Below are 24,681 nucleotides of genomic sequence, written 5' to 3'. Positions count from 1 at the left end.
GCACTGCTCAGGTGTTATGAGAGCCCAGGTTGCTCTGATAGTGGCCTTCAGCTCTTCTGCATTCTTGGGTCTGGCATATCAAATCTTCCTCTGCACAATACCCCATACATTTTCTATAGGGATAAGGTCAGGTGAGTTTGCTGGCCAATTAAGAACAGGGATACCATGGTCTTTAAACCAGGTACTGGTAGCTTTGCCACTGTGTGCAGGTGCCAAGTCCAAAATCTGGGCAGGTGCTAAAATGAAATTTGTTATTAAAAGAATTTTAAAGAAATAAACGTTTGAAATATGGAACTTTTTTAATGGAATTGGTGAATTCAACTTTTTGATGATATTCTAATTATATGACCAGCCCCTTTGTGTGTGTGTGTGTGTGTGTGTGTGTGAAACAACTTTACTATGGTTACACTTTTGTGTAAATAGAAAATGAATGGTACTTTCATGTATAAATCTTAATTCGGTTCAGGGAGGGAAGTCTATGTCAACATGAAACATAACCTCAACCCATTTGCTTTTGTAATCCGTCTTTTCTGAGTGAAATTACATATTCATTGAGATGGTAGGTACTTCATTTAATCTGTAGAAAACTGAGCGGATCAAACTGTTTCACGGGAGTGGCTGGAGCAGAAAGTAAAAATTGGCTTTTATTAAAAAAAAAAATAGTTCGTTTAAATTAGAGTTATGGTAATGACCATATTTTAAACTGCAAACATTACATGTAATTTGAATTCACATCAAAATACGCCGATCCTGTCTGATTGAAAACGCTCTTTGATTATGATGGGTGATTGACAGGTGTCAAAATACAAGGGGCAGTGCTTGTTGGAAGGGTTTTGAGAATGTTATTATATGACTGGTTGCAATGACAGCTCCGTTCCATTTTTTTTTTAAATCTTTTTATTTTGTTACAAGGTCAGAGTGACGCTGTTTTCATCCTGCTGGTGCGCCACCTGGTGGACATACTGTATTTTGCACAAAATGTTGCTTTTACTGTAGTTATTTATCCCACAGACATCCATCCAATTCAAATAGAATGATACATATAAAAATACAAAGCCTATAAAACAGTTTCTCAGTTTGTCAAACTATGTTTGGACCACAAAACAAGTCATAGGGGTCAATTTTAAATTGATCTGTATAAATCAGAATGAGCTCAGAATGAAGTTTTCCATTCATGTATGGTTTGTTAGTATACATCAAGATACAACTATTTGAAAATATCGAATGTGAGAAGAAAAAAAAAGGTATTGTGAAAATTGCCTTAAACTTTGTCCAAATTAAGTTCTTAGCAATGCATATTACTAATCAAAAAATAAGTTTTGATATTTACAGTAACAAATTTACAAAACATCCTCATGGAACATGATCTTTACTTAATATCCTAATGATTTTTGGCATAAAATAAAAATATATAATTTTGACCCATACAATGTTTTTTTGGCAATTGCTACAAGTATACCCCAGCAACTTAAGACTAGTTTTGTGCGCCATGGTCACATTTGAATCAATATACAAAAGGGACAAATTATTTGAAAGAACAGTCCATATAGTGGCTACACTGAGCCAAAAGTGCTATGAAACACAGAACCACAAGCTCATGGCTGAATTAGTTAACCTCAGAAAATAGTAAAAAGAAGTAGTAGTAAACCTCACATTAAAAGCTTTTGTCGTCTTTCAGTAAATTTCCACATGATTTTACTCTACACAGAATGCCATATTCACTGCACATAGAATTTTTTTTTTTTTTACTAAATGTTGACTTGAAAACTGTTTTTAAACAACAGAGAAAGGCAAAAATGATCATGGAAGGCCCCACATGAAAACCGTAACAAATGGACAATTTTGAAAAACTCTGAAACTATAATAAAGCAATACATGAAAAGGAAAACAATTACTTCAGCTAACAAATGAGATGCAGTCCCATTGATTTTCTTCAGTTCCTGAAACAAATTAAAACATCTACACAGTTTTCACAAAAGTCCAGCAGCCTAGTGGTTTAACCACTATAAATGGATGAATTAACGTATTTTGCACTCAGAAATGCATGTTTTTAATTCATTGAAATTTAAATTTTGACCAGATTTACTCCCTTAATGCATATTCTTCTGAAACAGATAAGAATATAAGAAATGGTTTGTAAAAGCTATTTCATATTGAATTATAAATAAAGCACAGGATTTTCCCTCATTTTATTGCAGGGTAAGGCAAAATTCACTAAATCATTAGCTTACTGTATGAAAATATAAGGCAGGCTCTTTGTCTATTAATTTCAGACACCATATGCTTTTCCACATCAGAGACTCGTTCCTTGTGCAGTATGTCTGACATGAATCCCTTCTTCCCAAAAAGATGTGGCCAACATTGACATGTGTCACGTTCACCGACTGAAGAAATCAGTTTGTTTTTCAGTTCCTTCCTAGTAAATCAGGTACTGTAACTCGGAGTAAATGAGGGGAAACATGACGGCACAGGCTCTGTACAGGATGGCTGCGCTGTTGACCAGCGCTCGTGGGATCGTGAGCCAGGATTCAGATCTGAAGCTGAAGTATATGGCATATAATGCCACAGCGAAAAAGTGACCGATCAGAGTAAAGGGTTTCGGTGACAATCTGAGAAAACAGAAACAGATTAGTGATCTCCGATATCTTCAAGAAACAACGATTTGGCAGATTCTTTGTTAATACTCACACAGACAGAAGGCCGATCGGCCCACTGATGCATTCTCCGCCAAGCTTGAAATAATGGAAACAGGCTTTTCTCAACTGCTGCAGTGAATCTGAAAATTAACAGATGTTTAAGATATAATAAGCTACTCTAGTTGTGAACTTTATGATCGTTTAAACCGTGAAACCGAAATACTGAAGAATGTGTTTTGACACTTACTGTCGGTCGCAGCAAACAGCTCGTACAGAGCTTGAGCCAAGACGTTCACCACAAACGAGTGAGATGATTTACGCTCCCAGTGGAATTTCTTCTTTGCCTGACAACAAAAACAGTCTTCACTGCACAGTTTTTCATTTCTCAGATCCGCTATGATGATCACAGTGGCATTTAAACATTCATCCAACGCAATCTGTTCCAAAACTTTTGAGCTTGCCTTACTCTCTGCTGCCTGCTTACATTTGCAATTACACTGCAAGTGCCTAATCTAATAAGCGAAAATGTATAAATAAACCACAAATACTGGGTAAAATAGCTTTCTGTTTAGTAATAGAAAGATATTTTAGTGTGCATCTTATGCTACTAATAGTATGCGGGCAACTATGTTTTGCAACAAGGTTGATGTTAAATATGTTGTTTTGATTTCATGTGCATGGGAAGGATCACATTTACTGGCACTAGAAAGGTACCTAACTTACACTGTCAGATTATTGTAACTGTATTTGTTACCTGGAGCACAGCTGTATTGTCATAGAGATCAGGCATGTTCTTGAGCAGGTCTCTCCAGATGCGGACATCATTCAGCACCACACTCATGCCGCCGCCGGTCAGGGGATGACGCATGTTATACGCATCGCCTAACAGCAGAACCCCTGATGAAGAAGACAGGTGGGTCAGTGATCGCAACACAGTCGTTTTTACATGTAAACCTGCACCATTTCACTCAGTGCATCTTGTTTTTAATTTGAACTGCACCACTTTTATGTAACGTCTACATTTTAAATTTCTAATGCTTTAAAACTTAATTATTCCAACATCTGACAATTACGTTTCTAATGCTAACCAAGACTGGATTTATTTGATCAGTGGTGCAATAATATTGTTAAATATTATTACTAATGTAAATTATTTTAATATATTTTAAAATGTAATTTATTCCTGTAATGCAAAGCTGAATTTTCAGCATCATTACTGTGATCTTTCAGAAATCAGTCTAAAATGTCGATTTGCTGCTCAGGAAACGTAATTATCATCGATGTTGAAAACCGTTCTACTGCTTAAAAATCCATGATACACTACCATTCCAAAGTTTGGGTTAAGTAAGTAATAAACGAGGCTTACCGTGTTTATTGACTGGTGCGGGGGGCAGGAAGCTGGCAGGCATCGTTCTCAAGCGATCATTCTGCAGTGCCAACATGAATGGCTCTTTTAAGTGCTCTGTTTAAGCAAAATACACTTATTTGTGAGCAACTGTTATTTGTGATTATTGTTGTGATCTGTGAAGAACTAAAACTGAAACAAGAGGTACAAAAAAAAGGACTCGTATTAGAAATTTGGTCATTTTACCAGGTAGTTGTGGATGGATTTTTTCCGACATGTACCACATAAGGTCTCGAGGCATCTCTCCTCTGATGTCCACCAGAACCCGAGTTTCATTGGAGGAGATCTGATAGATCAGCACTGGACTGGGATCAGCTAGAACCAGCTCTGCATGATTGGGCTTGAACTGAGGAGAGTCCTGGAAGAGAGCATCATAACACAATCAACCACTGTGTTACACTCTTCATGTTGCCATAAAAGAACCTTTTTAGTCTAATGGTTCTATAAAAAACTTTTAACATCTGAAGGTTCTTCATATTATAAAAAGGTAAGAAAGCAACTGTTCTTTAAAGAACTATTGACTCTTTGTAAAACCAACAATGGTTCTTCTATGGCATTGCTGAAAATAACCTTTTAAGAATTTTTAACAGAGATATGCAATTGTCACCCTAATATTTACCTTCATAATGCATCCAACAAAATGAGAAGACACTTTAGCTTTCCCAGAAATCAGATTCTTACGGAACTTGGAGAAACATCCATCAGCAACTACAGTCAGGGGAGCATGGACCTCCTGAGAAAGAGAAAGAGTATAACTGCAGCATGGAAAATCTGACTGCCAGAGTAAATCGAAATACCTGTGATCCATTTACAATCATAACCAGACGTCTACAAATATTACAACCAGGAATCAGTGTGCACTACCTTGATTATCCCCGAGTCCTTCTCCCTGTACTTAATTCCTGTCACACAACCATCTTCTTCCTCAAGGCTCGTCACTGTTCCCTCCAAAAACTTCACACTGTACAAATATGACATAATATTAAACCCAAGCCCTTTACAAAAGCCCATACAGAGACACAAGGACTCCACAAAAATGTCTACCGTATTTTGCAGACTATAAGTCACACTTTTTTTCGTAGTTTGGCTGGTCCTGCCGCTTATAGTCAGGTGCGACTTATTTATCAAAATTAATTTGACATGAACCTAGAGAAAACATTACCGTCTCCAGCCGCGAGGATCCAAATAAATATAAATAAATGCGACTTATAGTCCAGTGCGACTTTTATATGTTTTTTCCCTCATCATGATGTATTTTTGAACTGATGCGACTTATACTCAGGTGCGGCTTATAGTCCGAAAAATATGTGCCTAAACAACCAGTAGATCCATATATAAGATCTACAGTCAAACATTTTCTTTAGTGGTAGTGTCCAAAGTTTAAACACTTTCAAATTTGAATCAGAATTTTTCTGAACCACATCATTATTGATAAGGATGACATTTGTATATTAGTAACTGCACCAGGTATTTACTTGGGCTCAGCAAGAGCAGCTCTACGCAGTCCCATGATGAAGCGTCCGTGATGGAAAGCACGTCCACCTTGAATGCTGTTCTCCTGCTGGGGATACGGGATCTCCACCTCCGTTCGGGTCTCCAGGTCATGAATTACATAACCATTCACCACATGGGCATCAAGACCTTCAACAGCATCTGAGAGAAGACAAAAAGACATGAAAATAATACTCTTGAGTTTGTAAATATAAAATGCAATGCTTAAAAGCAATAATAAACTATGAAATAAAATACTTTATGCTTAGTTTATGTATTCGATATTTGAAAATATCTGAAAATATGCACAGAGGATTTGAACAACATGCATTTAATAGAAAGATCAGAAGAAGTGTGAATGTAAACGGGATATGTGTACCCTCCAGGCCAAGTTCTGTGAGTGCTCGATATCCTCCCGGCTGCAGAAGTTCTCCCACTATCCGATCTGGTTCCTTCATGTCCCTCTCCACCACTGTGACCCTCCTGCCGTCCCGGGCCAGAACGGCAGCCATGGCTGACCCCAGTACACCAGCGCCCACTATGATGACCTCTGGATCCTCTGCCTGACCGGACTGACCGTCTGTCGCCCTCTTTCGCTTTACATCTCTCTAGTTAGAAAGAGTAAAGATAGAAAAGTGAGTATTATACATTTCTTTTGTTCTTTAAGTATAAGATTTATATCATGGTTCTTTTAGTTAACTACAACTTAAACCATATAACAACTAATAAAATTACATTTACTAAAGGTTTAAATGAAGGCAGGAAATGCACATTACACATTACAGTTTAATTAAAAAGTATCTCAGAAATACAGACAACACTTAATGAAAAATATAACACTTTTTTAGGCTACATATGTTCTCTGTATTATAATGTAATAAATGTACGGGGGTTTTGTGTTCGAATAAATAAAACAATATGTAGGCCTAATATGTTTCTCATTTACCCAATAAACAAACAAATCAATCTGAGAAAAAAAGATTGCACAATCCACATCCAGTTGTTTCGATTTTTTTGTTCCATAACTCTGAGTAGTGACAAGTTTTTAGTGGTGATATATTTCCAATAATATTAATAGCTTGAAATAGATTTCATGGAAATTAATTCACAATTATAAAAACACAAAGACCACGTATGATCAAAAACACTATCTCACCTTCTTAGAAGTGCGACTACAACTGTCTGTACTGGACTTGGAGAAGAGATTTTTGGTCGGAGGGAATGCAGTCAAGAGTTTGAGAGGCATCCGGAGAAACTGAGGCACTTTGAGCGTCTGTCCACGAAAGCCGAGACAGGTGATCATCAGTCCCACAGACACGCACAGCACCGCGGCCACCAGCAGCTCTCTGGACGCGTTACTCACCAGGGCATCGCATTTCTTATAGATATATGTGAAACTTGCGATTCCAAGAAAGGTCCACATGTTGAAAATCAATTTAAATAACGAAACAAAAAAATGTCAATAAAAGTCTCAAATGGCACGCACAGGTGATCAGAAAATAGATTTTAGAGTTGTTTTTCCATACAAAAACTGTGGGAGAAAAAAAATATATATATTTTTTAAAAATAATAATTTATGTCAAGAATTCACTGAAAACGCTCTTATAAATAACCATAAATAAAAGTAAGTATAATATCCAGCACATGCGTCCACTCGGGTTGGTTCGATGCTTCTAGGTGATGCTGAATAATTTATGATAATGAGGGCGCGGATCCTCTTGCAGTTTGTAGACCGCAGCGTCCCGCCTCCTCTGTTTAGAACGAACCAATAAGGTTTGCGTGTTTGGTGAGCAGAGCTCACGCTATCTGGCCATTGGCCAATCCAAGGCTGCTGGTTGGCGAATGGACTGCAGTGTGATGTGATGTCACAGAGAGGTTGCGTTTGGCAGATGTTACGAGCGTCTTAAAAGTGCACGTTGTATTAAAAACTGCTAAAATACATTTATGCCCATGACTTGAGAAGAAAAAATATTTATATATAATAAACGCAAATAATGGAATTATGATATAAAATGGAGTTATTTCTACAATCCAATATTTAAAAATTTAGCTTATCTAAAGTAGCCTAATTATTTCTGGCAAAAGCATATATAGTGTAATTTTCACTGTGGTATCAACGAGAAAAAAAATATCATGTTCTTATTTAGCATACATAATCTATGCAAGATCACATGCTGAAGTGAACAAGGAAGACCAGAAAACTCAGTTTTAACTCGTGACTAATAAAAACAAACGACACTATAAAATAAGAGCTTATTACATGACGTCATGAAGAAAAAAGCCTTTACCTCACAAGAAGTGTTTTACAGGCAGGCCTTTCTTAGTCACCCTTGCAGAGTTGTGTATACATTTTGTTTTATTATCTTTCATTTATGATTATTTAAATGGAGAATAGAGCAAATATAATCTAAAGAGAATCAACACTGAAAAGAATAACATTTTAAATAGGCTACAACAAAAACTCTGCACGCATTAAAAGTAATAACAGTCATTTAATTTAATGTAAAATAGACTTCATTATCTTTTATGATTTTTTTAAGGATGAAATGATATGGATATGCTTTCAAGAAATTTTCACCCTTTATACTTCACAAACACAGTATTTATTTTAAACTTCTGACAAAGGACAGTTCCACCCCTGGCTAATGACTGTGTTGTATGTATTATCTTTAATTTATGATTATTTAAAAGGAGAATATAGCAAATATATTCTAAAGAATATATTCTAAAATTTTAAATACAACAAAAACTCTGGATGCATTAAAAGTAATTACAGTTTATTCTAAAATAGACTTTATTATCTTTTTTTTTCTTCTTCATTTTTTTAAGGATGAAATTACATGGACATGTTTTAAAAAAAAAAATACCCCAAAAACTTCACAAACACAGTATTTATTTAAAACTCCTTGCAAAGGACAGTTCCACCCCCGTCTAATGACTGTAATCATGTTTGATGCTGGCCAGCTGTGTTGTGCATCTCAAGCGTCTGTGTTTGAATGAGTTTGGCCTTTCATTTGGTCTTCTTCACAGTCGAGTGAGTTGTCAACAAGATGCTCTCACAATCATAATTACTCACCGACACTGAATGTTCTCGGAGGATGTTTGGAAGCCATAGCAGCTCTGCAGCAGGAGGGACATTCTTGTGCTGCTCAAATTTATCGGCATATAAAAAAACATTCAAAATATATTTTATTATAACAGCAAAAAGAGCTAGGCAAATTATTTGACAATCTTTGCATCTGGCTTCGTCTTAATATGCAAGCTTCATTAGATGTGCCTTCATTCATTATAAAAAAAGTGTTATGTGTATGATTAACTGAATGATTAACTTGTATGCCAAGATGTTCACTTGCTAAATGGTAAGTTATTAGCATACTGTTATTTTTTATATAAAAAAAATTAAATAAAATAAAAAAATAAATAAAATATTTAGTTAAACCCAGTGGATTTTTTTTTTATATCCAGCGTTCTTTAAAATTCATGTCTCTCTAACTCAAATAGCCTACTACTTATCACACTTCATATAATTCTTATTTTTCTTATTAGAAACAAATCAAAGTCTCCAGTTCAACCTCTGACCACACGGTGTCTCTCTATTCCTGAAATGTTTTTGTTGCAAATAAATGATCATTCCAGTTTAAATCCAACTCAGAACAAAATTAAACCTGAATAAAGACTCATACGAAGAAGTGTAAATACATTCTAATATGGAAAAATAACTGTGGTACCTTTTTCTTAGTACTGTACATGTTCATTAGACTCTTCTTGACTCTTACTATTAACATTTTCCCTTTTTCCCTTAGTCATACTGAAAAATTAAGATTAATGCTTCAAAATATCTACAATGATAATCCACAGGAAAAGACAGGCCATGAACTCAAAATTAAGTGACTACACTCTCAAAGGCCTTGTCACACTGTTTTCAATCGTATCCACATTTTCTCATCTTCAAGAGGCATTTAAAAAGGGAACTAGACCTCATATATAAAAAGAAGGCATTATTTAAATGGAAATGAAAGCAGACAAACAAAAATGAAAACAAAAGAAGCAGGAATATTCACTTAAGCAGAAACTTTTGTGTAAATATTCCTGGCTGGGTATGAAATACAATACAATAAACGTTTTCTGTTTGAGAAATGCTTTCTTTTTCATGCTGTTTCACTAGAGTATATGCCCTGAAACAAAAATAATTCAAAACTGCCTTTATTGTTAAATATGACTATGTTTGTGTGTGTATGTTTAATAACTTGAGATGTTTATGTTAAAGTTACACAATTGTTGTTTTCTAACCATTTTAGAATAAGAACACATAGAAACTGGTCACTTTCACTGCTCAGCTGTTTAGTTTATTGTAATGAAGATATAAAATATTTAATGCAGAAAAATCAACAAATGTAAAAAGAGCACAGGACAGTACCCAGACTCATAAATACAGTATTTACATATTAAAGTACATAAGAAAAAACAGCAGGGCCTTTGGTCCAGAAGGCTACACAGAAATAAAAAGAGTTGAATTAATTGCTAAAGTATATTTAATATAACCTCACATAAACAAATGTTTTGGCTTAGTGGAGTAAGGGCCATTCCTTTACAGATGTTGTTTATTCACTAAACAACAAGATTCTTTTCCCATAATGCACCTGAAGGCAATATAAATCCACCGAATTTACCAGGCACTGAGAATGAGGCACTTGTGCACCTGGCTCGCGAGACTTGAGGATTGGCACGTGGAGGATGCTACACATGTTGATTATTAGGAGCTCTCCTATGCAGTGGAATCTGATGGCTTCTTTTCTTTCTTCTTTTTCTTGATCTTCTTGGCCTGGCAGGGTTTGCACACGCAGCACAGGATGCAGGGAGAGGCCAGCAGCAGCAGTGGTGATGTCACTAGCACGATGATGCTGACGCCCACCAGTATACCGACCACCTGAACACATCACAGACACACACACTCAACTGGGATCTCACAGCATGAGAGTAGTTTTCATTTCACGTCATGATAGGAACAGTCTAATCTTGCTGTTAAAAAAAGAAGTCAACAGGAAAAGCTGCAAAAATGGGTGCTTTCTATAAACTAGACACCAGAGTCATTTGGAAATGGGTAAATGTCTGACATAATGAAAAAGAGTGCACACTGGCATTCCAGCTAACCTGTGTCCTGTTCCACATGACGGAAGCTCTGGAGTGCCCCAGCTTGTTTCGGCATGGTCCTTTATCATAATGTCTCAGAAATATATCGCCCTGTAACCATAGGGACATTTACATTTACTTATCTAGCAGACACATTTATCCAAAAAGGCTTACAAATGATAAATGGCACATATATATATATATTTTTATTAAAATTGAAATGTATTATTATATTGAAATCGAATTGGTTATATTATTATTATTATTATTATTATTATTAAAATATTTTAAATATTTTAAAAATGTACAATTTTATTTATAATAATGAGGGATGGGCAAATTAATGCGCTATTATTGCATTAATGCATTAATTGATTAATGCCGATAATTATTTTATTGCGCGTTAAAGCAGTTTTTTATTATTATTATATAAGTCTGGTGCTCACTGGCTCTGAATACACACACAGACAAATCATGGGTCACAGGAGGAGATGTTCCCGATCAAATTATTTAGGCTAAGCATCAATCACGACTTAATAAATGGGAAACAGGAAGTTTCTGATAGCAAGTGAAGAAGGCAGAGAAGTGCTTGCTCAGCACAGTGCAGTGCACTGTTTTGTTAACTTTGTGGTTTATTATTTTGAGTCGTATGGGACGCTCTTCATGCAATCATGCATCACATATCAGAAGATCTGTGCTTCTGGAGCGGTTAGCACTCATACTCACTGATCTATACATAACTGAAACGCTCACTTGCCCACCTTTTCCAATCGAGCCAGGGACTGTTAAACAGAGCGATCAGGCTAGTCAAATGTGATTAATTGGCATTAATCCCAGACAATCATGCCATTAATCGCAACAAAAAATAAAATAAAAATCATTGCCCAGCACTAATAATAATGTTTTCATTTTAAATTACTTTTATAATAATAATAATAATAATAATAATAATAATAATGTATTTATTACTATTGAAAAATAATATTATATAAAAATGTAATTTATTTGTTATATTATTATTGATATGTAATTACATATTTAAATATGTTAATATTTCATTATTCATATTATTATCAGTAAATACGTATATTTTATTAATTTTCATTTTCAATAATAAATGATTTTCATTTTACATGATGTAATATTATTATTATTAATATTGAATTGAAAGTTATTATTAGTAAAAAAAATTTACAAATATTACAATTAATAAAAAAGATATATATTAAAATTTAATTAATAGAAAACAAAAATGTTATGGTTATTATTATTACTATTAATATATAAAATTGTATTTAAATAAAATATTTAATGAAATATTTATCTATTATTATTATTATTATTATTATTATTCATATAACAGATACCCTTAATTTTATTAATTTTAAATTGTTTTTAATTTTAAATTACTGTAATAATAACTATTATTATTATTATTATTATTATTATTATTATATGCATGTCCAAAAATCAAGGTGTGCCCATAGTACATGCAATGTGTATTGCTTTTAATATCACGGTTACATTACACAATACATTAATGTGGTACTGTGATACTTTTATAATACCATGGTATTTGTATTGTCTTAGTGTCAAAAATCTGTAATGCATTTGTAAACTCCTAGAGTCACTTACATCCAGATTCTGTAGGCAGTACCAGCAGAACGTGTGTTTGCAGCTCTTGCAGAGCATCTGTGCGCAGCCCTGATTGCGCTCTATATAGACGCCACACATTGGACACTGTTTAATGGCTGCATCAGTATCAGCGCTGCTCAGTGCACTGCAGAGACGACACATAGAGCACGTCTACAGGGCTGTGTTATGGAAGTCAATGATGAACAGTGGTTGGTTCAGTGGTAAATCAATCACACTGACCTGTCTGCTGATGGTGCCATCAGAGGCTGGTGCTGGGAGCAGGAGTGACCATCTATCCAAGGGCTTCTGCAGCCGCAGCAGAAGACGGCACGGCACGCGGGGCAGGGCACAGGAAGTGGTTTGCCTTCAGTTCCGGGCGTCAGACTGCACACGGCCTGACAGTCCAGCATGGGACACCAAGCCTTACTGGGGTCTAACTGAACTCCTGAAAGAGAGAAAAAAATCATTCAAAGCCAAAAAAAAAAAAAAAAGGAGATGTGGCAAAGCCAATTCACTTGCTTGCAAAATTCCCTTCCTCACTGACAACTTCTCATTGAGGTTTACTGTTAGTCACAATCCGGGACGTTCTTGCAATATCAGGAAGACCACAATTTACTCTGACACCACAGACAGTCTAGACGATTCCTAGCATTCGGAAGGCAGCTGAGATGCAGACAGAGGCAGTGGAAGAAGAAAATCCCACAGCTCGCCGTCTGAATAAGCTCATTGTTTACACTTCTATAAACGCTGAGCTGGACCCTGGCACACACAAACCAGCAACCAGCAGCACACTCATACTTGAGACCTAGGATAAAACCTTTGCTGATTCCAAAATCTAAAACTATTGACCATAAGCTCATTTATGTGTCCGAAACTTCTAAATATTTGCATTTGCAGACAGTACTGTATAGACGGACATAGGAAGCTATCATGTCATCTTTGAGTAATATCTTGTGTAAGATGACTTCATCTGTTTTTTTTTTTTTTATCTTGCTGTGATATCCCACAATCCAAAGATATTTTATTTTATAATTATTATTTTTTTTAATAATAAGAATAAGAAATTTCAGTGTACGTTTTTAGTGTCTTACATTAAATTACCAGGGTATCAAGTTGTTCCAAGTTAATGTGTCGAGAAGCTGCTTCTGTGGTGCAAATACTGTCACTACTGTCCTACAAAACTATGCCAACACTGAAACTGAGGAAAATGTTTTTTGATTGAATATTGATTTCAAATCCATTTTCACACTCTAAAAAAAAAGAAAAACGGCATGTTCCACTCTACAGATCATAGTCTAAGAGATCTAATTTTCCTCCTAACTCAGTTTGGATTGATTTACAAAAGCTATATTTAAACAACACAATATATCACTAAGATCAGTAATAACTGACATAAATAGTCTAGTAAGCATAAAATGATGCTTCTTTATAACTCACATTGCTTATCTAGAACTGTTTGTTCCTGTCTATCATAGTCCCTCTAGGATTTCCAGAGATTGTTACAGTAACACTGTCCTTCAAGAGTGATTATAGAAAGCAGCACATAAATGCATGCATACGAACATGGACAACACGTACCTCTTTCAAACCGGAGCCGCTGATAGAGCTCAACCTGATCGCTGGGAGCAAACAAGGCGAGCTGTACAAAGAAGGATATGAATTTAAATTCAGGTCATGTTTCAACATGTCACGTTTGAGCTACAGAACTGCACATGAATATGTTAGACATAATATACAGTCAGCTGTTCAATTGTGTGAAGAGATCCTGCTTATGAACATCTATAGTAAATAAATAGAAATGATTGTATTAAATAACACAAGAAAAAGACTGAAATAACACAAAAGGGGTCAAAAATGTGCTATTTAGACAGTTTAGCATTTTTATATATCGCTATACTTTAATTTATGATGCATTAGTTCACAAAACAGGTTGGTGGAGATCATGAGGGGAAAATAATACTCAGACATGTGGAAACATTCATGATGAATTAAGCCATTGTGTTCTTGCTGTGGCAACCAAAAGCAAAATGAACATTTAGACTAAACTAGCCCGGACAAATTTAATCAAAGCCGTTTGAGTTCACTTTAGATCTATTTTCATTTGCCATGGCTTTGTCATGTAGTTGCTAAGGTTAAGGCTAATTTTGTTGCTAGGGTGTTCTGAGTGGTTACTAGGCGTTTGCTGTTGTGAGTCAACTACCAAACTCTGTTAATTGACACTACTGTTTAAAAGACTGGGGCCTTTTAAGAAATTAATACTTTTGTTCAGCAAGGTTGAGTTAATTTAATAAAAAAAATGCAAAATGTTTCTAATACATGCTGTCCTGAAAAATCACAGTTTCTACAAAATATTAAGCAGCTCAACTGTTTTCAACAGAAAATGTTTCTTGAGCAGCAAATCGGCATATTAGAATGATTTCTGAAGGATCGTGTGACTGAAGACTGGAGTAATGATGCTAGAAAAAAATTCTGATTTGACATCAAAGGGATCATAAACATTAAAACATTTTAAAAAATTATTTTAAATTGTAGCAATATTTAAAAAAAAAATACTGTTTGATCTGTATTTCTGATCAAATAAATGCTGCCTTGGTGAACTAAGAATGAACAGTTTTGACTCCCAAATCTTTGAACATTTAAATGCAAGTTTCATTATTTTTATCATAAACTGTGAAACTGGAAACTGTTTTTAATAACCGAGAGCGAGATAGACAGAAGTACCTCAGAGTCCAGCAGGGTTCCGGTGTTGTTGCAGGCCGGATCAGGGCAGCTGATGGCACTGCCTGCGCCGTCCCGAATAGCCAGCTGGACATACTGCCTTAAACACTGCAAACACAACACAGCTGTGACTTTTGTACAGTCGGTCTGATACTATTATACTTTTTGTAATATTTTCCATTTTGTTTTTGCCATTTTTATTAGTTATTGTGGGCTGTTTTAAGAATGTGTATATATATAGTTTTTATTATTCATTTCAGTTTTGGTTTTAGTTATGTTAGTTCATCAAGTTGAAAAAAATTATGCCTTGGCTACTAGCTGAATAAAAATAAACGGTTTAGTTTTCATTAAGTATTATATCCCTAGTCAGGTTAATCAATGTTCAGAATCAGCCAAACATTGTTTTGATAGATTATTATTAATATTTATGCCTTTCAGGGGAAGCAATTGTTGAATGGAAGTTAAATATGCCACTTAAATATGCCACACTTCAGCTTAAAAACCATTAAACGTCAAATGATTTGAAAGTCTGACCCACAAGATTTGTTTCAGAGAAAGCCTAGATTTGGCTAATCTTAAATGGCATGTGAAAGAAAATATCCCCCGCTTGGCGAGACTGAACACTATTGTACTTTGTTTACTGCATGAACCAGACCACAGATAAACACCTGCTTATGGAACGATGTTTGTGAACGTGATTTTCCAATATTACTGATACTTGCACATGTAATAGCAACTACATATTCTGCTGCATGACAACACACTTCCGTTTAAAGATTTTTATTCAGCAATGCTCTTACCTGCACACAAAACACACAGTTACAGGACTGCAGTGTGCTGGTCTCCAGCTCAGGACAGTCAGTCAGGCAGAGTTTGCAGTGGATCATGGCTTTTTCTGTCTCCATGCCTGCCTCCTCTTGTTGTTTAGCCCGTTAACTTCAGAAATAGTGGAGTGCCGTCCTCCATGCTTCTAAAGAGAGGAACAAGCAAAGCTGAGGTGGATGGATTGCAACGTTTGAGTTCTAACGTCAGAAAGGTTTCAAAACGCAGATTATGCAGTTCAATTGAGTAATAATGAAAAGAAAGCTCTTTAGCAGAAATGTGAAATCATTCTTCTGAAGTCAGTTTCAGTAGAATCTCACTCAGACAATACAGAAGCATATAAAGACTGTAACTCACTGTTAGTCGGAAGATCTGTTATTAGCCGTCTGTCTAATCTCATTTGTGTTGTGTACACCAGCTCAAAACCTGCTCAGCCTGCTCTCTTAATGGAACACCAAACAAGTCGTTCCGGAGGAACAAGAGATCTTCTACCTAGAATGAACTCCCAGCTTTATGAAGTCTTCCAGTCAACATTCCCGTCCCGCATGACGACCCAATCCCAAACGGGAAGAAGTCATAATAACATAATCCAGGATAAAGCTAGATTAGAGGGCCCCGCCTGCCTCGACAGGTCAGAAAAATAGAGAGAACGGTGACATATTTATCCATGACAGATTTGTCTCCTCTGTCACGATCAATGTGCATAACATCACTGCCCTAAATGTCCACTGTCTATCCAGTCTGTATCGATTGGTAAGACACGTGTGACGTCCACTGACACTTGCAATTTTTTTCCTGCCAAGTCATTGTACTTTTGACCGAGAGCTTGCACTGTTTTTGGAGTTTCACCCCTTGTGACCGAACAAGAATTAAGATTTAGGAAGAAATGGTATTAGGAAATGTGCTGAATCAGTCTCAGTACATGCGTATGTGTGTGTTTTTGTATAAAGAATTGAAAAAGCAAAAACAGGCCTTTTTTTTTTCTTTTAGGCACCAAATCCCAAACCAAAGAATAAAGGATCAGAAACAAAGAGTATCAGGAAATGTGCTGAAAAATGTCTAGTAGGAGTATGATTAAGGTCCTGGATCTCTATTGATCAGTCTGAAAACACATTTTGGTCGCACCTCATAAAGTGTGTCACTAAAGTGAGCTCTCTGGCAGTTCTCAGCAGTGAGCTTTATTTGCATATACTTTGGTTTTGAGCCCAGGGAAGTGAATCACATGGCTTTGGAAACAATGATTAATATAACGATGCAGTGAAATCTTGCCAAATGAGGAAACAAAAATAATACAACTCTATAGTCATTTTAGTAAATAACTATTCAGTTATTTGTCTTTTTTTAGACTTCACCGTTTGGCCAAAGTAAACAGGACAGGTGATTTAAACTCTGATTTAATTCTTTATTATCTTTATTAGCCTTTTATCTAGACAAGAATAATGCATGCAAGTCTGTAAGTAAGTGACATAATATTATACAACATCTGTATATTTTCTAAATCTATAAAATTTACAAAAATGTGCAGTATATAACTAGAATACACTGATAAATACTAGAGCTTCATCCAAACGGCATCATGTATGAGTAGGTACTACACTTATTAAGGAATTTAGTAAGTGGTTTTTAAAGAAGTGTGTTCTACATAGTATGCTTGTGTGTAGTAAGGATGCAATTTTAGACATACTACATCAGCCATGCTAAGATTGTCATGTGACACAGCATCACTTACGCTGCTCTACTAGAATCTTAGAATCTAGTTAGAAGGTTACTAAACCTGGCACTGTATATATCAAATATTGTTGGCTCCTTGACGAATGGCTTTTGTTTTTCCTTTTGAAAGTCGCTTTGGATAAACACATGCATAAATGTAAATGTTGATGTAAATGCATGACTCCTCTCCTGTGGCCTAATGGGATAGTTACTCTAAGAGTCCATTGGATGCCCAGTTTAGAATCTTGATGGAAGATTTAATCTGCGTACTTCATGTGCATGTTAGACAGCCCACAATGCAATGCGTTCGACATGACGAGAAAACATGCGTAAATTTGAATGTCTCCTTGATTCACTTAATCATACTGACAAAAACTTACTACACAAACATACCTCTATTTACTCGTTGTAACCATGTGACACTGTAGCAGATTTATCCTCATGTAAAAAGTAATAGGCAGCATCTACCGCGCAGTATGCACAACACTATATTCAATTGAGGAAAAGTCAATTTTCCAATGTGACGCCGTAGAGCTTCTAAGTTAATAACAAACAATTCTGTCAATAAATAACAGTGTTACTGTAACTCTAGTACGGCTACTGTCAGGCATAAAAGACACATTTAACATTCTTCATTGTCACGCAAACACACTACAAGAAAATCAGCTCAAACCAGATAGTGCCTTAAGGTGTTTCCTACCTAGACCGCATTTTTTTTGGCATAACAGGCACCCCAAAATCGGAACGTAAATTTGAGGACTTCAGATAGCTCGGTATTTACTGTAGGTGTGGTACAGTAGCTATGTTTTGAGACGCAGTAAAAAAAACTCACCTCACGTTTCACTGCACTCGTGTCTGGAGTCTGTGATGATTACACGCGCATCTGATAACGAAGATGCTGCTGAAGATTCCCGCCAATTCACCTCGATCACGAAGAGGTGCAGTGATTTACTCCCGTCACGTTACATAAGGTTGCGTGTGTATTTGTGTGAAGTTATCGGACGAAGGGTTTGGCCACTTCCTGTTTTCTCCTCCTACTGGTGTTTAACGTTAACTCTTTCACAGATGAGGCTTGGAAATTTTTCAAATTTTGCTTGGAATTTAAATAATAATAATCATAATAATAAAAATTACTTTACTCTCGAAACTAAAAACTACATTTGAAACATAACAGGGATGTAATAATGCTTGTTTCAGTGTCCAATTCTAAATTATATTAAATGCATTAGAGAGCGTTTATGTTCAGTATCAGGAGATGGCGAAGCTATAAAATGTTTTATAATGTAATATTATAGGCTTATATATATATATATATATATATATATATATATATATATATATATATATGTATATATATATATATATATATATATATACATATATATATATATATATATATATATATATATACATATATATATATATATATATACATATATATATATATATATATATATATATATATATACGTATATATATATATATATATATATATATACGTATATATATATATATATATATACGTATATATATATATATATATATATATATATATATATATATATATATATATATATATATACGTATATATATATATATATACATATATATATATATATATATACATATATATATATATATATATATATATATATATATATATATATATATACATATATATATATATATGTATATATATATATATATATATATATACGTATGTATATATATATATATATACGTATATACGTATATATATATATATATATATATATATATATATATATATATATATATATATATATATATATATATATATGTATATATATATATATATATATATATATATATGTATATATATATATATATATATATATAAATAGTCATTTTAATTTAATAATAAACAAGCATGTACAACAGTACCCTCTAGTGCCGAGATAAATTGACAACACAGGGGACAAACTGTTCTGGTGTGAGGTTACCTAAATATTATAACCTCTACATATTCAAACCCTGACATAAGAAAGATACCGGAGCTGTTATGATTTGTTTCCTCCTGGTATATGCTTTCACTAAAGCAGATATGACGGCTAATAACAGGAAACATGCTCACATATGACATCAGCAGATGACATAATATCTTTCCATTGCTGTAGTCTTGTTCACGGGCTTAACTTTCATTTATCCATAATATTCCATTACAACCAATTTACTCTCCAGTCCTCACCCTCAGATCCAAGTCTAATGGAGTGTTATCAAAGATACAAAAATATGGGTTCCCAAAATGACATGCAATTATGACTTTTCATGTGACTTTATGAGAGACTTTATGAGAGACACCTTTGGTATGCTCAATGCAATGTTCGAATAGCTTGATCTAAGATGATCTGTGTGAGTGTCTTTGTGTTTGAAGGTCATTTCTCATCCATCATGCTGTGCAGGTATTGCAGTTGCCATAAGGATCTCGTTACAGGGGAAACTGGCTGCAAGCGTTCAGGCGAGTGCTTTGGCTTGGCTCAGGCCACAGTAATCTGATGCTGCACCTTGCGTTCAGTGCATCACTGGCATTTCTCAGTCCACATTCCTCCAGGCTTTAAAAGGATGTTGTCATCATCGCAGTCCTCTGAAACTGCATGTAATTGCCTAATGTCTCTGTCAAGTTCAGGGACGAACCAGATTAAATGTGGCCTCAACGCTGTTTGAATCAGTGTTACTAATTCTTATTTTGGTGTTTTAGTAATCATTATTAAGTTATTTTATTAAATATAGTAAATTATAGATTCTCGTATCTGTCTTGTGAGATATGCTATGTCAGCTGCTAAACCACCTGAACACTGTAATAAAATAACAACACACACAGCACAATCACAGATAAACTTGGGTGAATATGTATTTATGTATTTATATTGTTTATTTGTTTGTTTATTTTTTTGAGCGTTGTGATATTATTCCATAAGAATTATGAACATTTTACCTCCAGATTCTCATTATGTTAATACATTTGTTGGATGTTTTACTTGTGATGGATTTGTGTATGTTTATTCTTCTCAGTTTTACTTTTTAAAAAGAACACTGGAGATTATAGATAAATGACAGTATTTACTTCCAGATTGCAGAAAAAGGTATATTTCAATACAAATTAACAAATCGATATAAAGCATTTATTGAATTATTATTTATTTGTTTTTTCATTTATTTTTTTATAATTACCCATTTTATCCCCAGAAATTTGGTGGAAATGACTTAATAGAGGCTTCATTATCAATGATATTGGCTTTTATTTGGTAAAAATATGCCATTAAACAAATATTAAAAATATTTGGTTAATAGCAACTCTTTTGATTTTGATGTGAAATATGACATGGACAATTTCTTGATGGGTGTCATTGGGACCTGCTTTCATTTTTATCAGTTTGGTTGAAACTACATGTAAGTTTTATTTATTTATTTTTATGATTTGGTATGAAATTCGAGAAACAGTCGATTTGGTTTACGGTAGCAACAAATCCACCTGTATCCACTGTAGTCACAGTGATATTTACAACAATGAATTCCACGAACGTAACTGTAGAGAGCTCCAAAGTCACAAAACACACACACCCACCCACACACACACACACACACACACACACAATACACACAGCTGCTTAATCTTGTATGACCGGTTGATGCACGTCGAGGCCAAATTTTCTAATTGTCCTGCAGGAATCTCCAAGTCTAAGAGAGGCTTCTTTCATCATTAAACTCGAGAAAGAATTGTTACTGCTGAGTGATGCACTATACTATACATCACACCTACAGAACATCAATCAGACAGAATGGTTTGAGTTTGACACACTGCTCTGAATGCCACACAATGTATGACTTAACAATGGTGTGCGGTTTTTGCACAGGTGTTGACAGTCGAGAGAGACAACAAGGACGCTTAAACATGAGATGAGTGTCAAAGAGATATCTGAACCTTTTTCTATTTTTATCTTTTCAGAACATTGTGGATGCTATGTATTTACTTTTAATGATAACTTTGCTTTTAGCTGTACATACCATACCACACATAAAATGTATATTGCATTTAACTTAACATTTTTAGGGCATGTCACCTGTCAGCATCTAGTTTTGTTTCTGTCAGCAATAGTCATGATGTTTTGACTTACATACAACAGGAAATCTGAGATCAGATGTGTTCTTTGACCCTGTTGATTTCCTGGTAAAGCTGTTAGTCTTGCATGTCAGTTAAATGGTCGTGGGATTAGTCATTTTCCCACCTCGTCAAACTACACCAATCTGAAGAGACTCCTGTGGGGTTGATAGCAGAGTGTAAAAATAGAAACCAACCCTATTTATAAGACACAGGAACACTCAGGAGGGAAGAAGCAGCCTTTATCAGAAGATCTGACTGATAACTTTCTTATCCAGTTTTAATTTGGCTTCTATTCTTTGACAGCTCGCTGGATGAGATGCATTGCCTGAGCAGAAAGCCCAGGTCATATCTGCTGAACTCCTACAGTGATTTCCAGGAGACCGACGAGATTGCCAGAGAATCATATGAGGCCACCTGGTTAGACCTACTGATGGAGACAAGACCAGAATACAAGTATGTATCTCTGTTTCCTACTGTATGTTGTATTTGCAGGAATCATTCACCCCCAAATTATAAATGTTTATATTTACTTGCCCTTATGTTGTTCCAAGCCTGTATGCTGTTATCATAAACTCTGAAGAATTAATAGCAGTTAATCGTAATCATAACTGTCAAGCTCTGGGGCAAAAATATTGTCAAATCATAATAAAATAGTCATTTTCACTCATGTTATACATTTAGCCTTCCAAAATCATACAGACTAAATGTGTTTATTCATTTAATATTTTCCCCTCTGATGCAGCTCTCATGCAGTCTGTATTTTCAAAGTGGTACATCACATCAACCCTGGAGTGATGGTGCATTTCCTGTCTGTTCATCACACAATGTTATCGTATGGCTAGAGAAGATTTAGAATATTGTGCATTAGAATATTGTGCATAAGTTTTATGGACTATAGCGCATTTTTTGTTTGTTTGTTTATTATAAAAAATGAGGACAAAAACAGAATTGTAATTTTTGGGTTAGATATTATTTTAGTACACTCACTTTACCTTTTAATGCAAATTGATGAAACTAATTAAAAATCATAAAAACCCTTATTTTAAATCAGATTTTTAAAATTATATATATATATATATATATATATATATATATACAATGTATTTATTTATTGTTCACTAAGGATGCTTTTAATTTATACAAATACTGTAAAATACTGTAAAAACAGTAACATTGTGAAATAATATTGCAATTTAATATAACTGGTTTTCAGCATCATTACACATAGTATAGTGTCACATGGTCCTTCATAAATAATTCAAATACGCTGATTACATGTATATATATATATTTCTTTTTTTTTCAGGATTCTTTGGCAGTTAGAAAGTTCAAAAGAAAAACAATATTACAAAAAAAATGACAATACTTTTGTCACTTTTGATACATTTTATGCATTAAATAAATATATCATTTACTTTACTAACTTGTACAAGTCCTGCTTCACAGGAGGACATGTGTCGAGAAGGATTCAGTGAGAAAGGAGAGCTATGAAAGCAAGCAGGTGGTTCATTTCACAGTCAGACGCTTCCTAAACCAAACCATTCACATGGGGAGAGAGGGGGAGCCACTGCAGCAATATAATTTACCTTACAAAAACATTCTTCCAATACCAATATTTGTGCCCAGAGATGTCACACAGCCTGACATCACCCGGGAGCCCTCTCCCTCCGGAATAAAATCTGCCATGGACTCTGAGACTAGTTTAAATGGTCTTTGCCTTCAGAAGAGAGAGGTCTCGTCCATCACCGAACATAAGCGAAGGGTAATCCAACCCAGGAGTCCAGACTTCAGAGCGTCCAGCCTCATCTCTCCCCCACGAGACACACTCGGCTTCCAGCGACGAGAGTGATGAGCTGATGAAAGCTGCCAGCCATCATGGACACGGATACAATGACAAGTATGGTGGGTGACCTCACTCACACTTAAATACCAAAGCCTTCAAGAGACCTACGTGCTCACAATTTCAGCTGAGTCTACCAGAGAAATTGAATTAAAGGAAGATACCACAAAAAAGTATTGTTAAGCATAAAATGAATGTCATGCTATTTAACCATATGTTTTATCATTTGAAACATTGTTGTTCTCTGTATTTATTTACAATAAATGCCACTTGGTGTGTTTTTTAACACAACAACATTATTCATCAAAATCATCCTAAGCAATGGTCTTAAACCTGAATATTTTAAAAGAATTGAGTCCAAATGAAATTAGATTTTTAATTGTAACCTATATTTGATTATAAAGGAGCTGCTGATGTATTTCTCAGTAGGTTTAAAATGAACTGCAGGGCAGACATCTCTGATGGACAATCATCAATATCTATTCAAAACATTTAGTTCTTGGAAATAAATGCTATAAATAAACTGTAAATCTCATTTATATGTATTAATGAAACTATGGAAAACAATAAAAACTTGAGTCGATCAAACTGTGATATATTCTTTCATGTCAGTAACCTCATTTTTATTTTTGTGGTACATATTAGTTATGAACCATGTTTAGACTGAAAATTAGGGATGCACGATCATGATTTTTCATGTCCGATTCCGATACCGATTTTTTAAAAGCAAACTGGCCGATTCAGATACCGATTTCAGATTTTTTAATTAATTTTTTAATCTTTAAGCAACAAACAAGAAAGAAGTATACATAAACAAGATGTTTATTTGGTATTTAATAGGCCAAACTGGCTTTTTCAAAATAACAGTGGTGCAATATTTTTATAGAAATAGTTTACTGTGCTTTGTACAGTAACAACTTTAGACAGTTTATAGTGTAATAGCTTTAACAATGTGCAGCCTGTGCAAAAAATGAGTAGTGCAAATACATGTTTGTAAAGTATACTGTGACCAGTGCAGGTTAGATTAGTGGTGTGGAGTTCAGAAGTGTCACAGCCTCGGGGAAGAAGCTCTCCTGAGCCTGCTAGTGCGAGAGCGTAGGCTCCTGTAACGCCTGCCGGATGGAAGGAGGGTGAAAAGTCTATAGTTATGAAG

The 24,681-nt window shown here is 34.8% G+C and overlaps 2 protein-coding genes and 1 pseudogene across 2 annotated transcripts; 1 reads left to right on the top strand and 2 right to left on the bottom strand.

Moving 5' to 3' along the window:
* Positions 1-2,174: 2,174 nt before the first annotated feature.
* On the bottom strand, positions 2,175-7,203 carry LOC127974439 (squalene monooxygenase). Its single transcript, XM_052577677.1, has 11 exons — positions 6,689-7,203; positions 5,912-6,140; positions 5,517-5,694; positions 4,906-5,002; positions 4,661-4,774; positions 4,228-4,399; positions 4,003-4,098; positions 3,391-3,533; positions 2,884-2,980; positions 2,689-2,776; positions 2,175-2,609 (listed from the first exon to the last, which is right to left on the bottom strand). Exons 1-11 carry the CDS (start codon positions 6,953-6,955, stop codon positions 2,417-2,419), a joined length of 1,674 nt encoding a protein of 557 aa, XP_052433637.1. The 5' UTR covers positions 6,956-7,203; the 3' UTR covers positions 2,175-2,416.
* Positions 7,204-9,852: 2,649 nt separating this feature from the next.
* Positions 9,853-15,981, bottom strand: LOC127975397 (E3 ubiquitin-protein ligase RNF144B-like; annotated as a pseudogene).
* Positions 15,982-21,898: 5,917 nt separating this feature from the next.
* Positions 21,899-24,116, top strand: LOC127974516 (telethonin-like). Its single transcript, XM_052577852.1, has 2 exons — positions 21,899-22,141; positions 23,135-24,116. The coding sequence occupies exons 1-2, from the start codon at positions 22,005-22,007 to the stop codon at positions 23,535-23,537; spliced, it is 540 nt and encodes a 179-aa protein (XP_052433812.1). The 5' UTR covers positions 21,899-22,004; the 3' UTR covers positions 23,538-24,116.
* The last annotated feature ends 565 nt before the right edge of the window (positions 24,117-24,681 follow it).

Source organism: Carassius gibelio, chromosome B16 (assembly GCF_023724105.1).
Source record: "Carassius gibelio isolate Cgi1373 ecotype wild population from Czech Republic chromosome B16, carGib1.2-hapl.c, whole genome shotgun sequence".
NCBI classification, from domain to species: domain Eukaryota; kingdom Metazoa; phylum Chordata; class Actinopteri; order Cypriniformes; family Cyprinidae; genus Carassius; species Carassius gibelio.
This window is presented reverse-complemented; position numbering and strand designations above follow the sequence as displayed.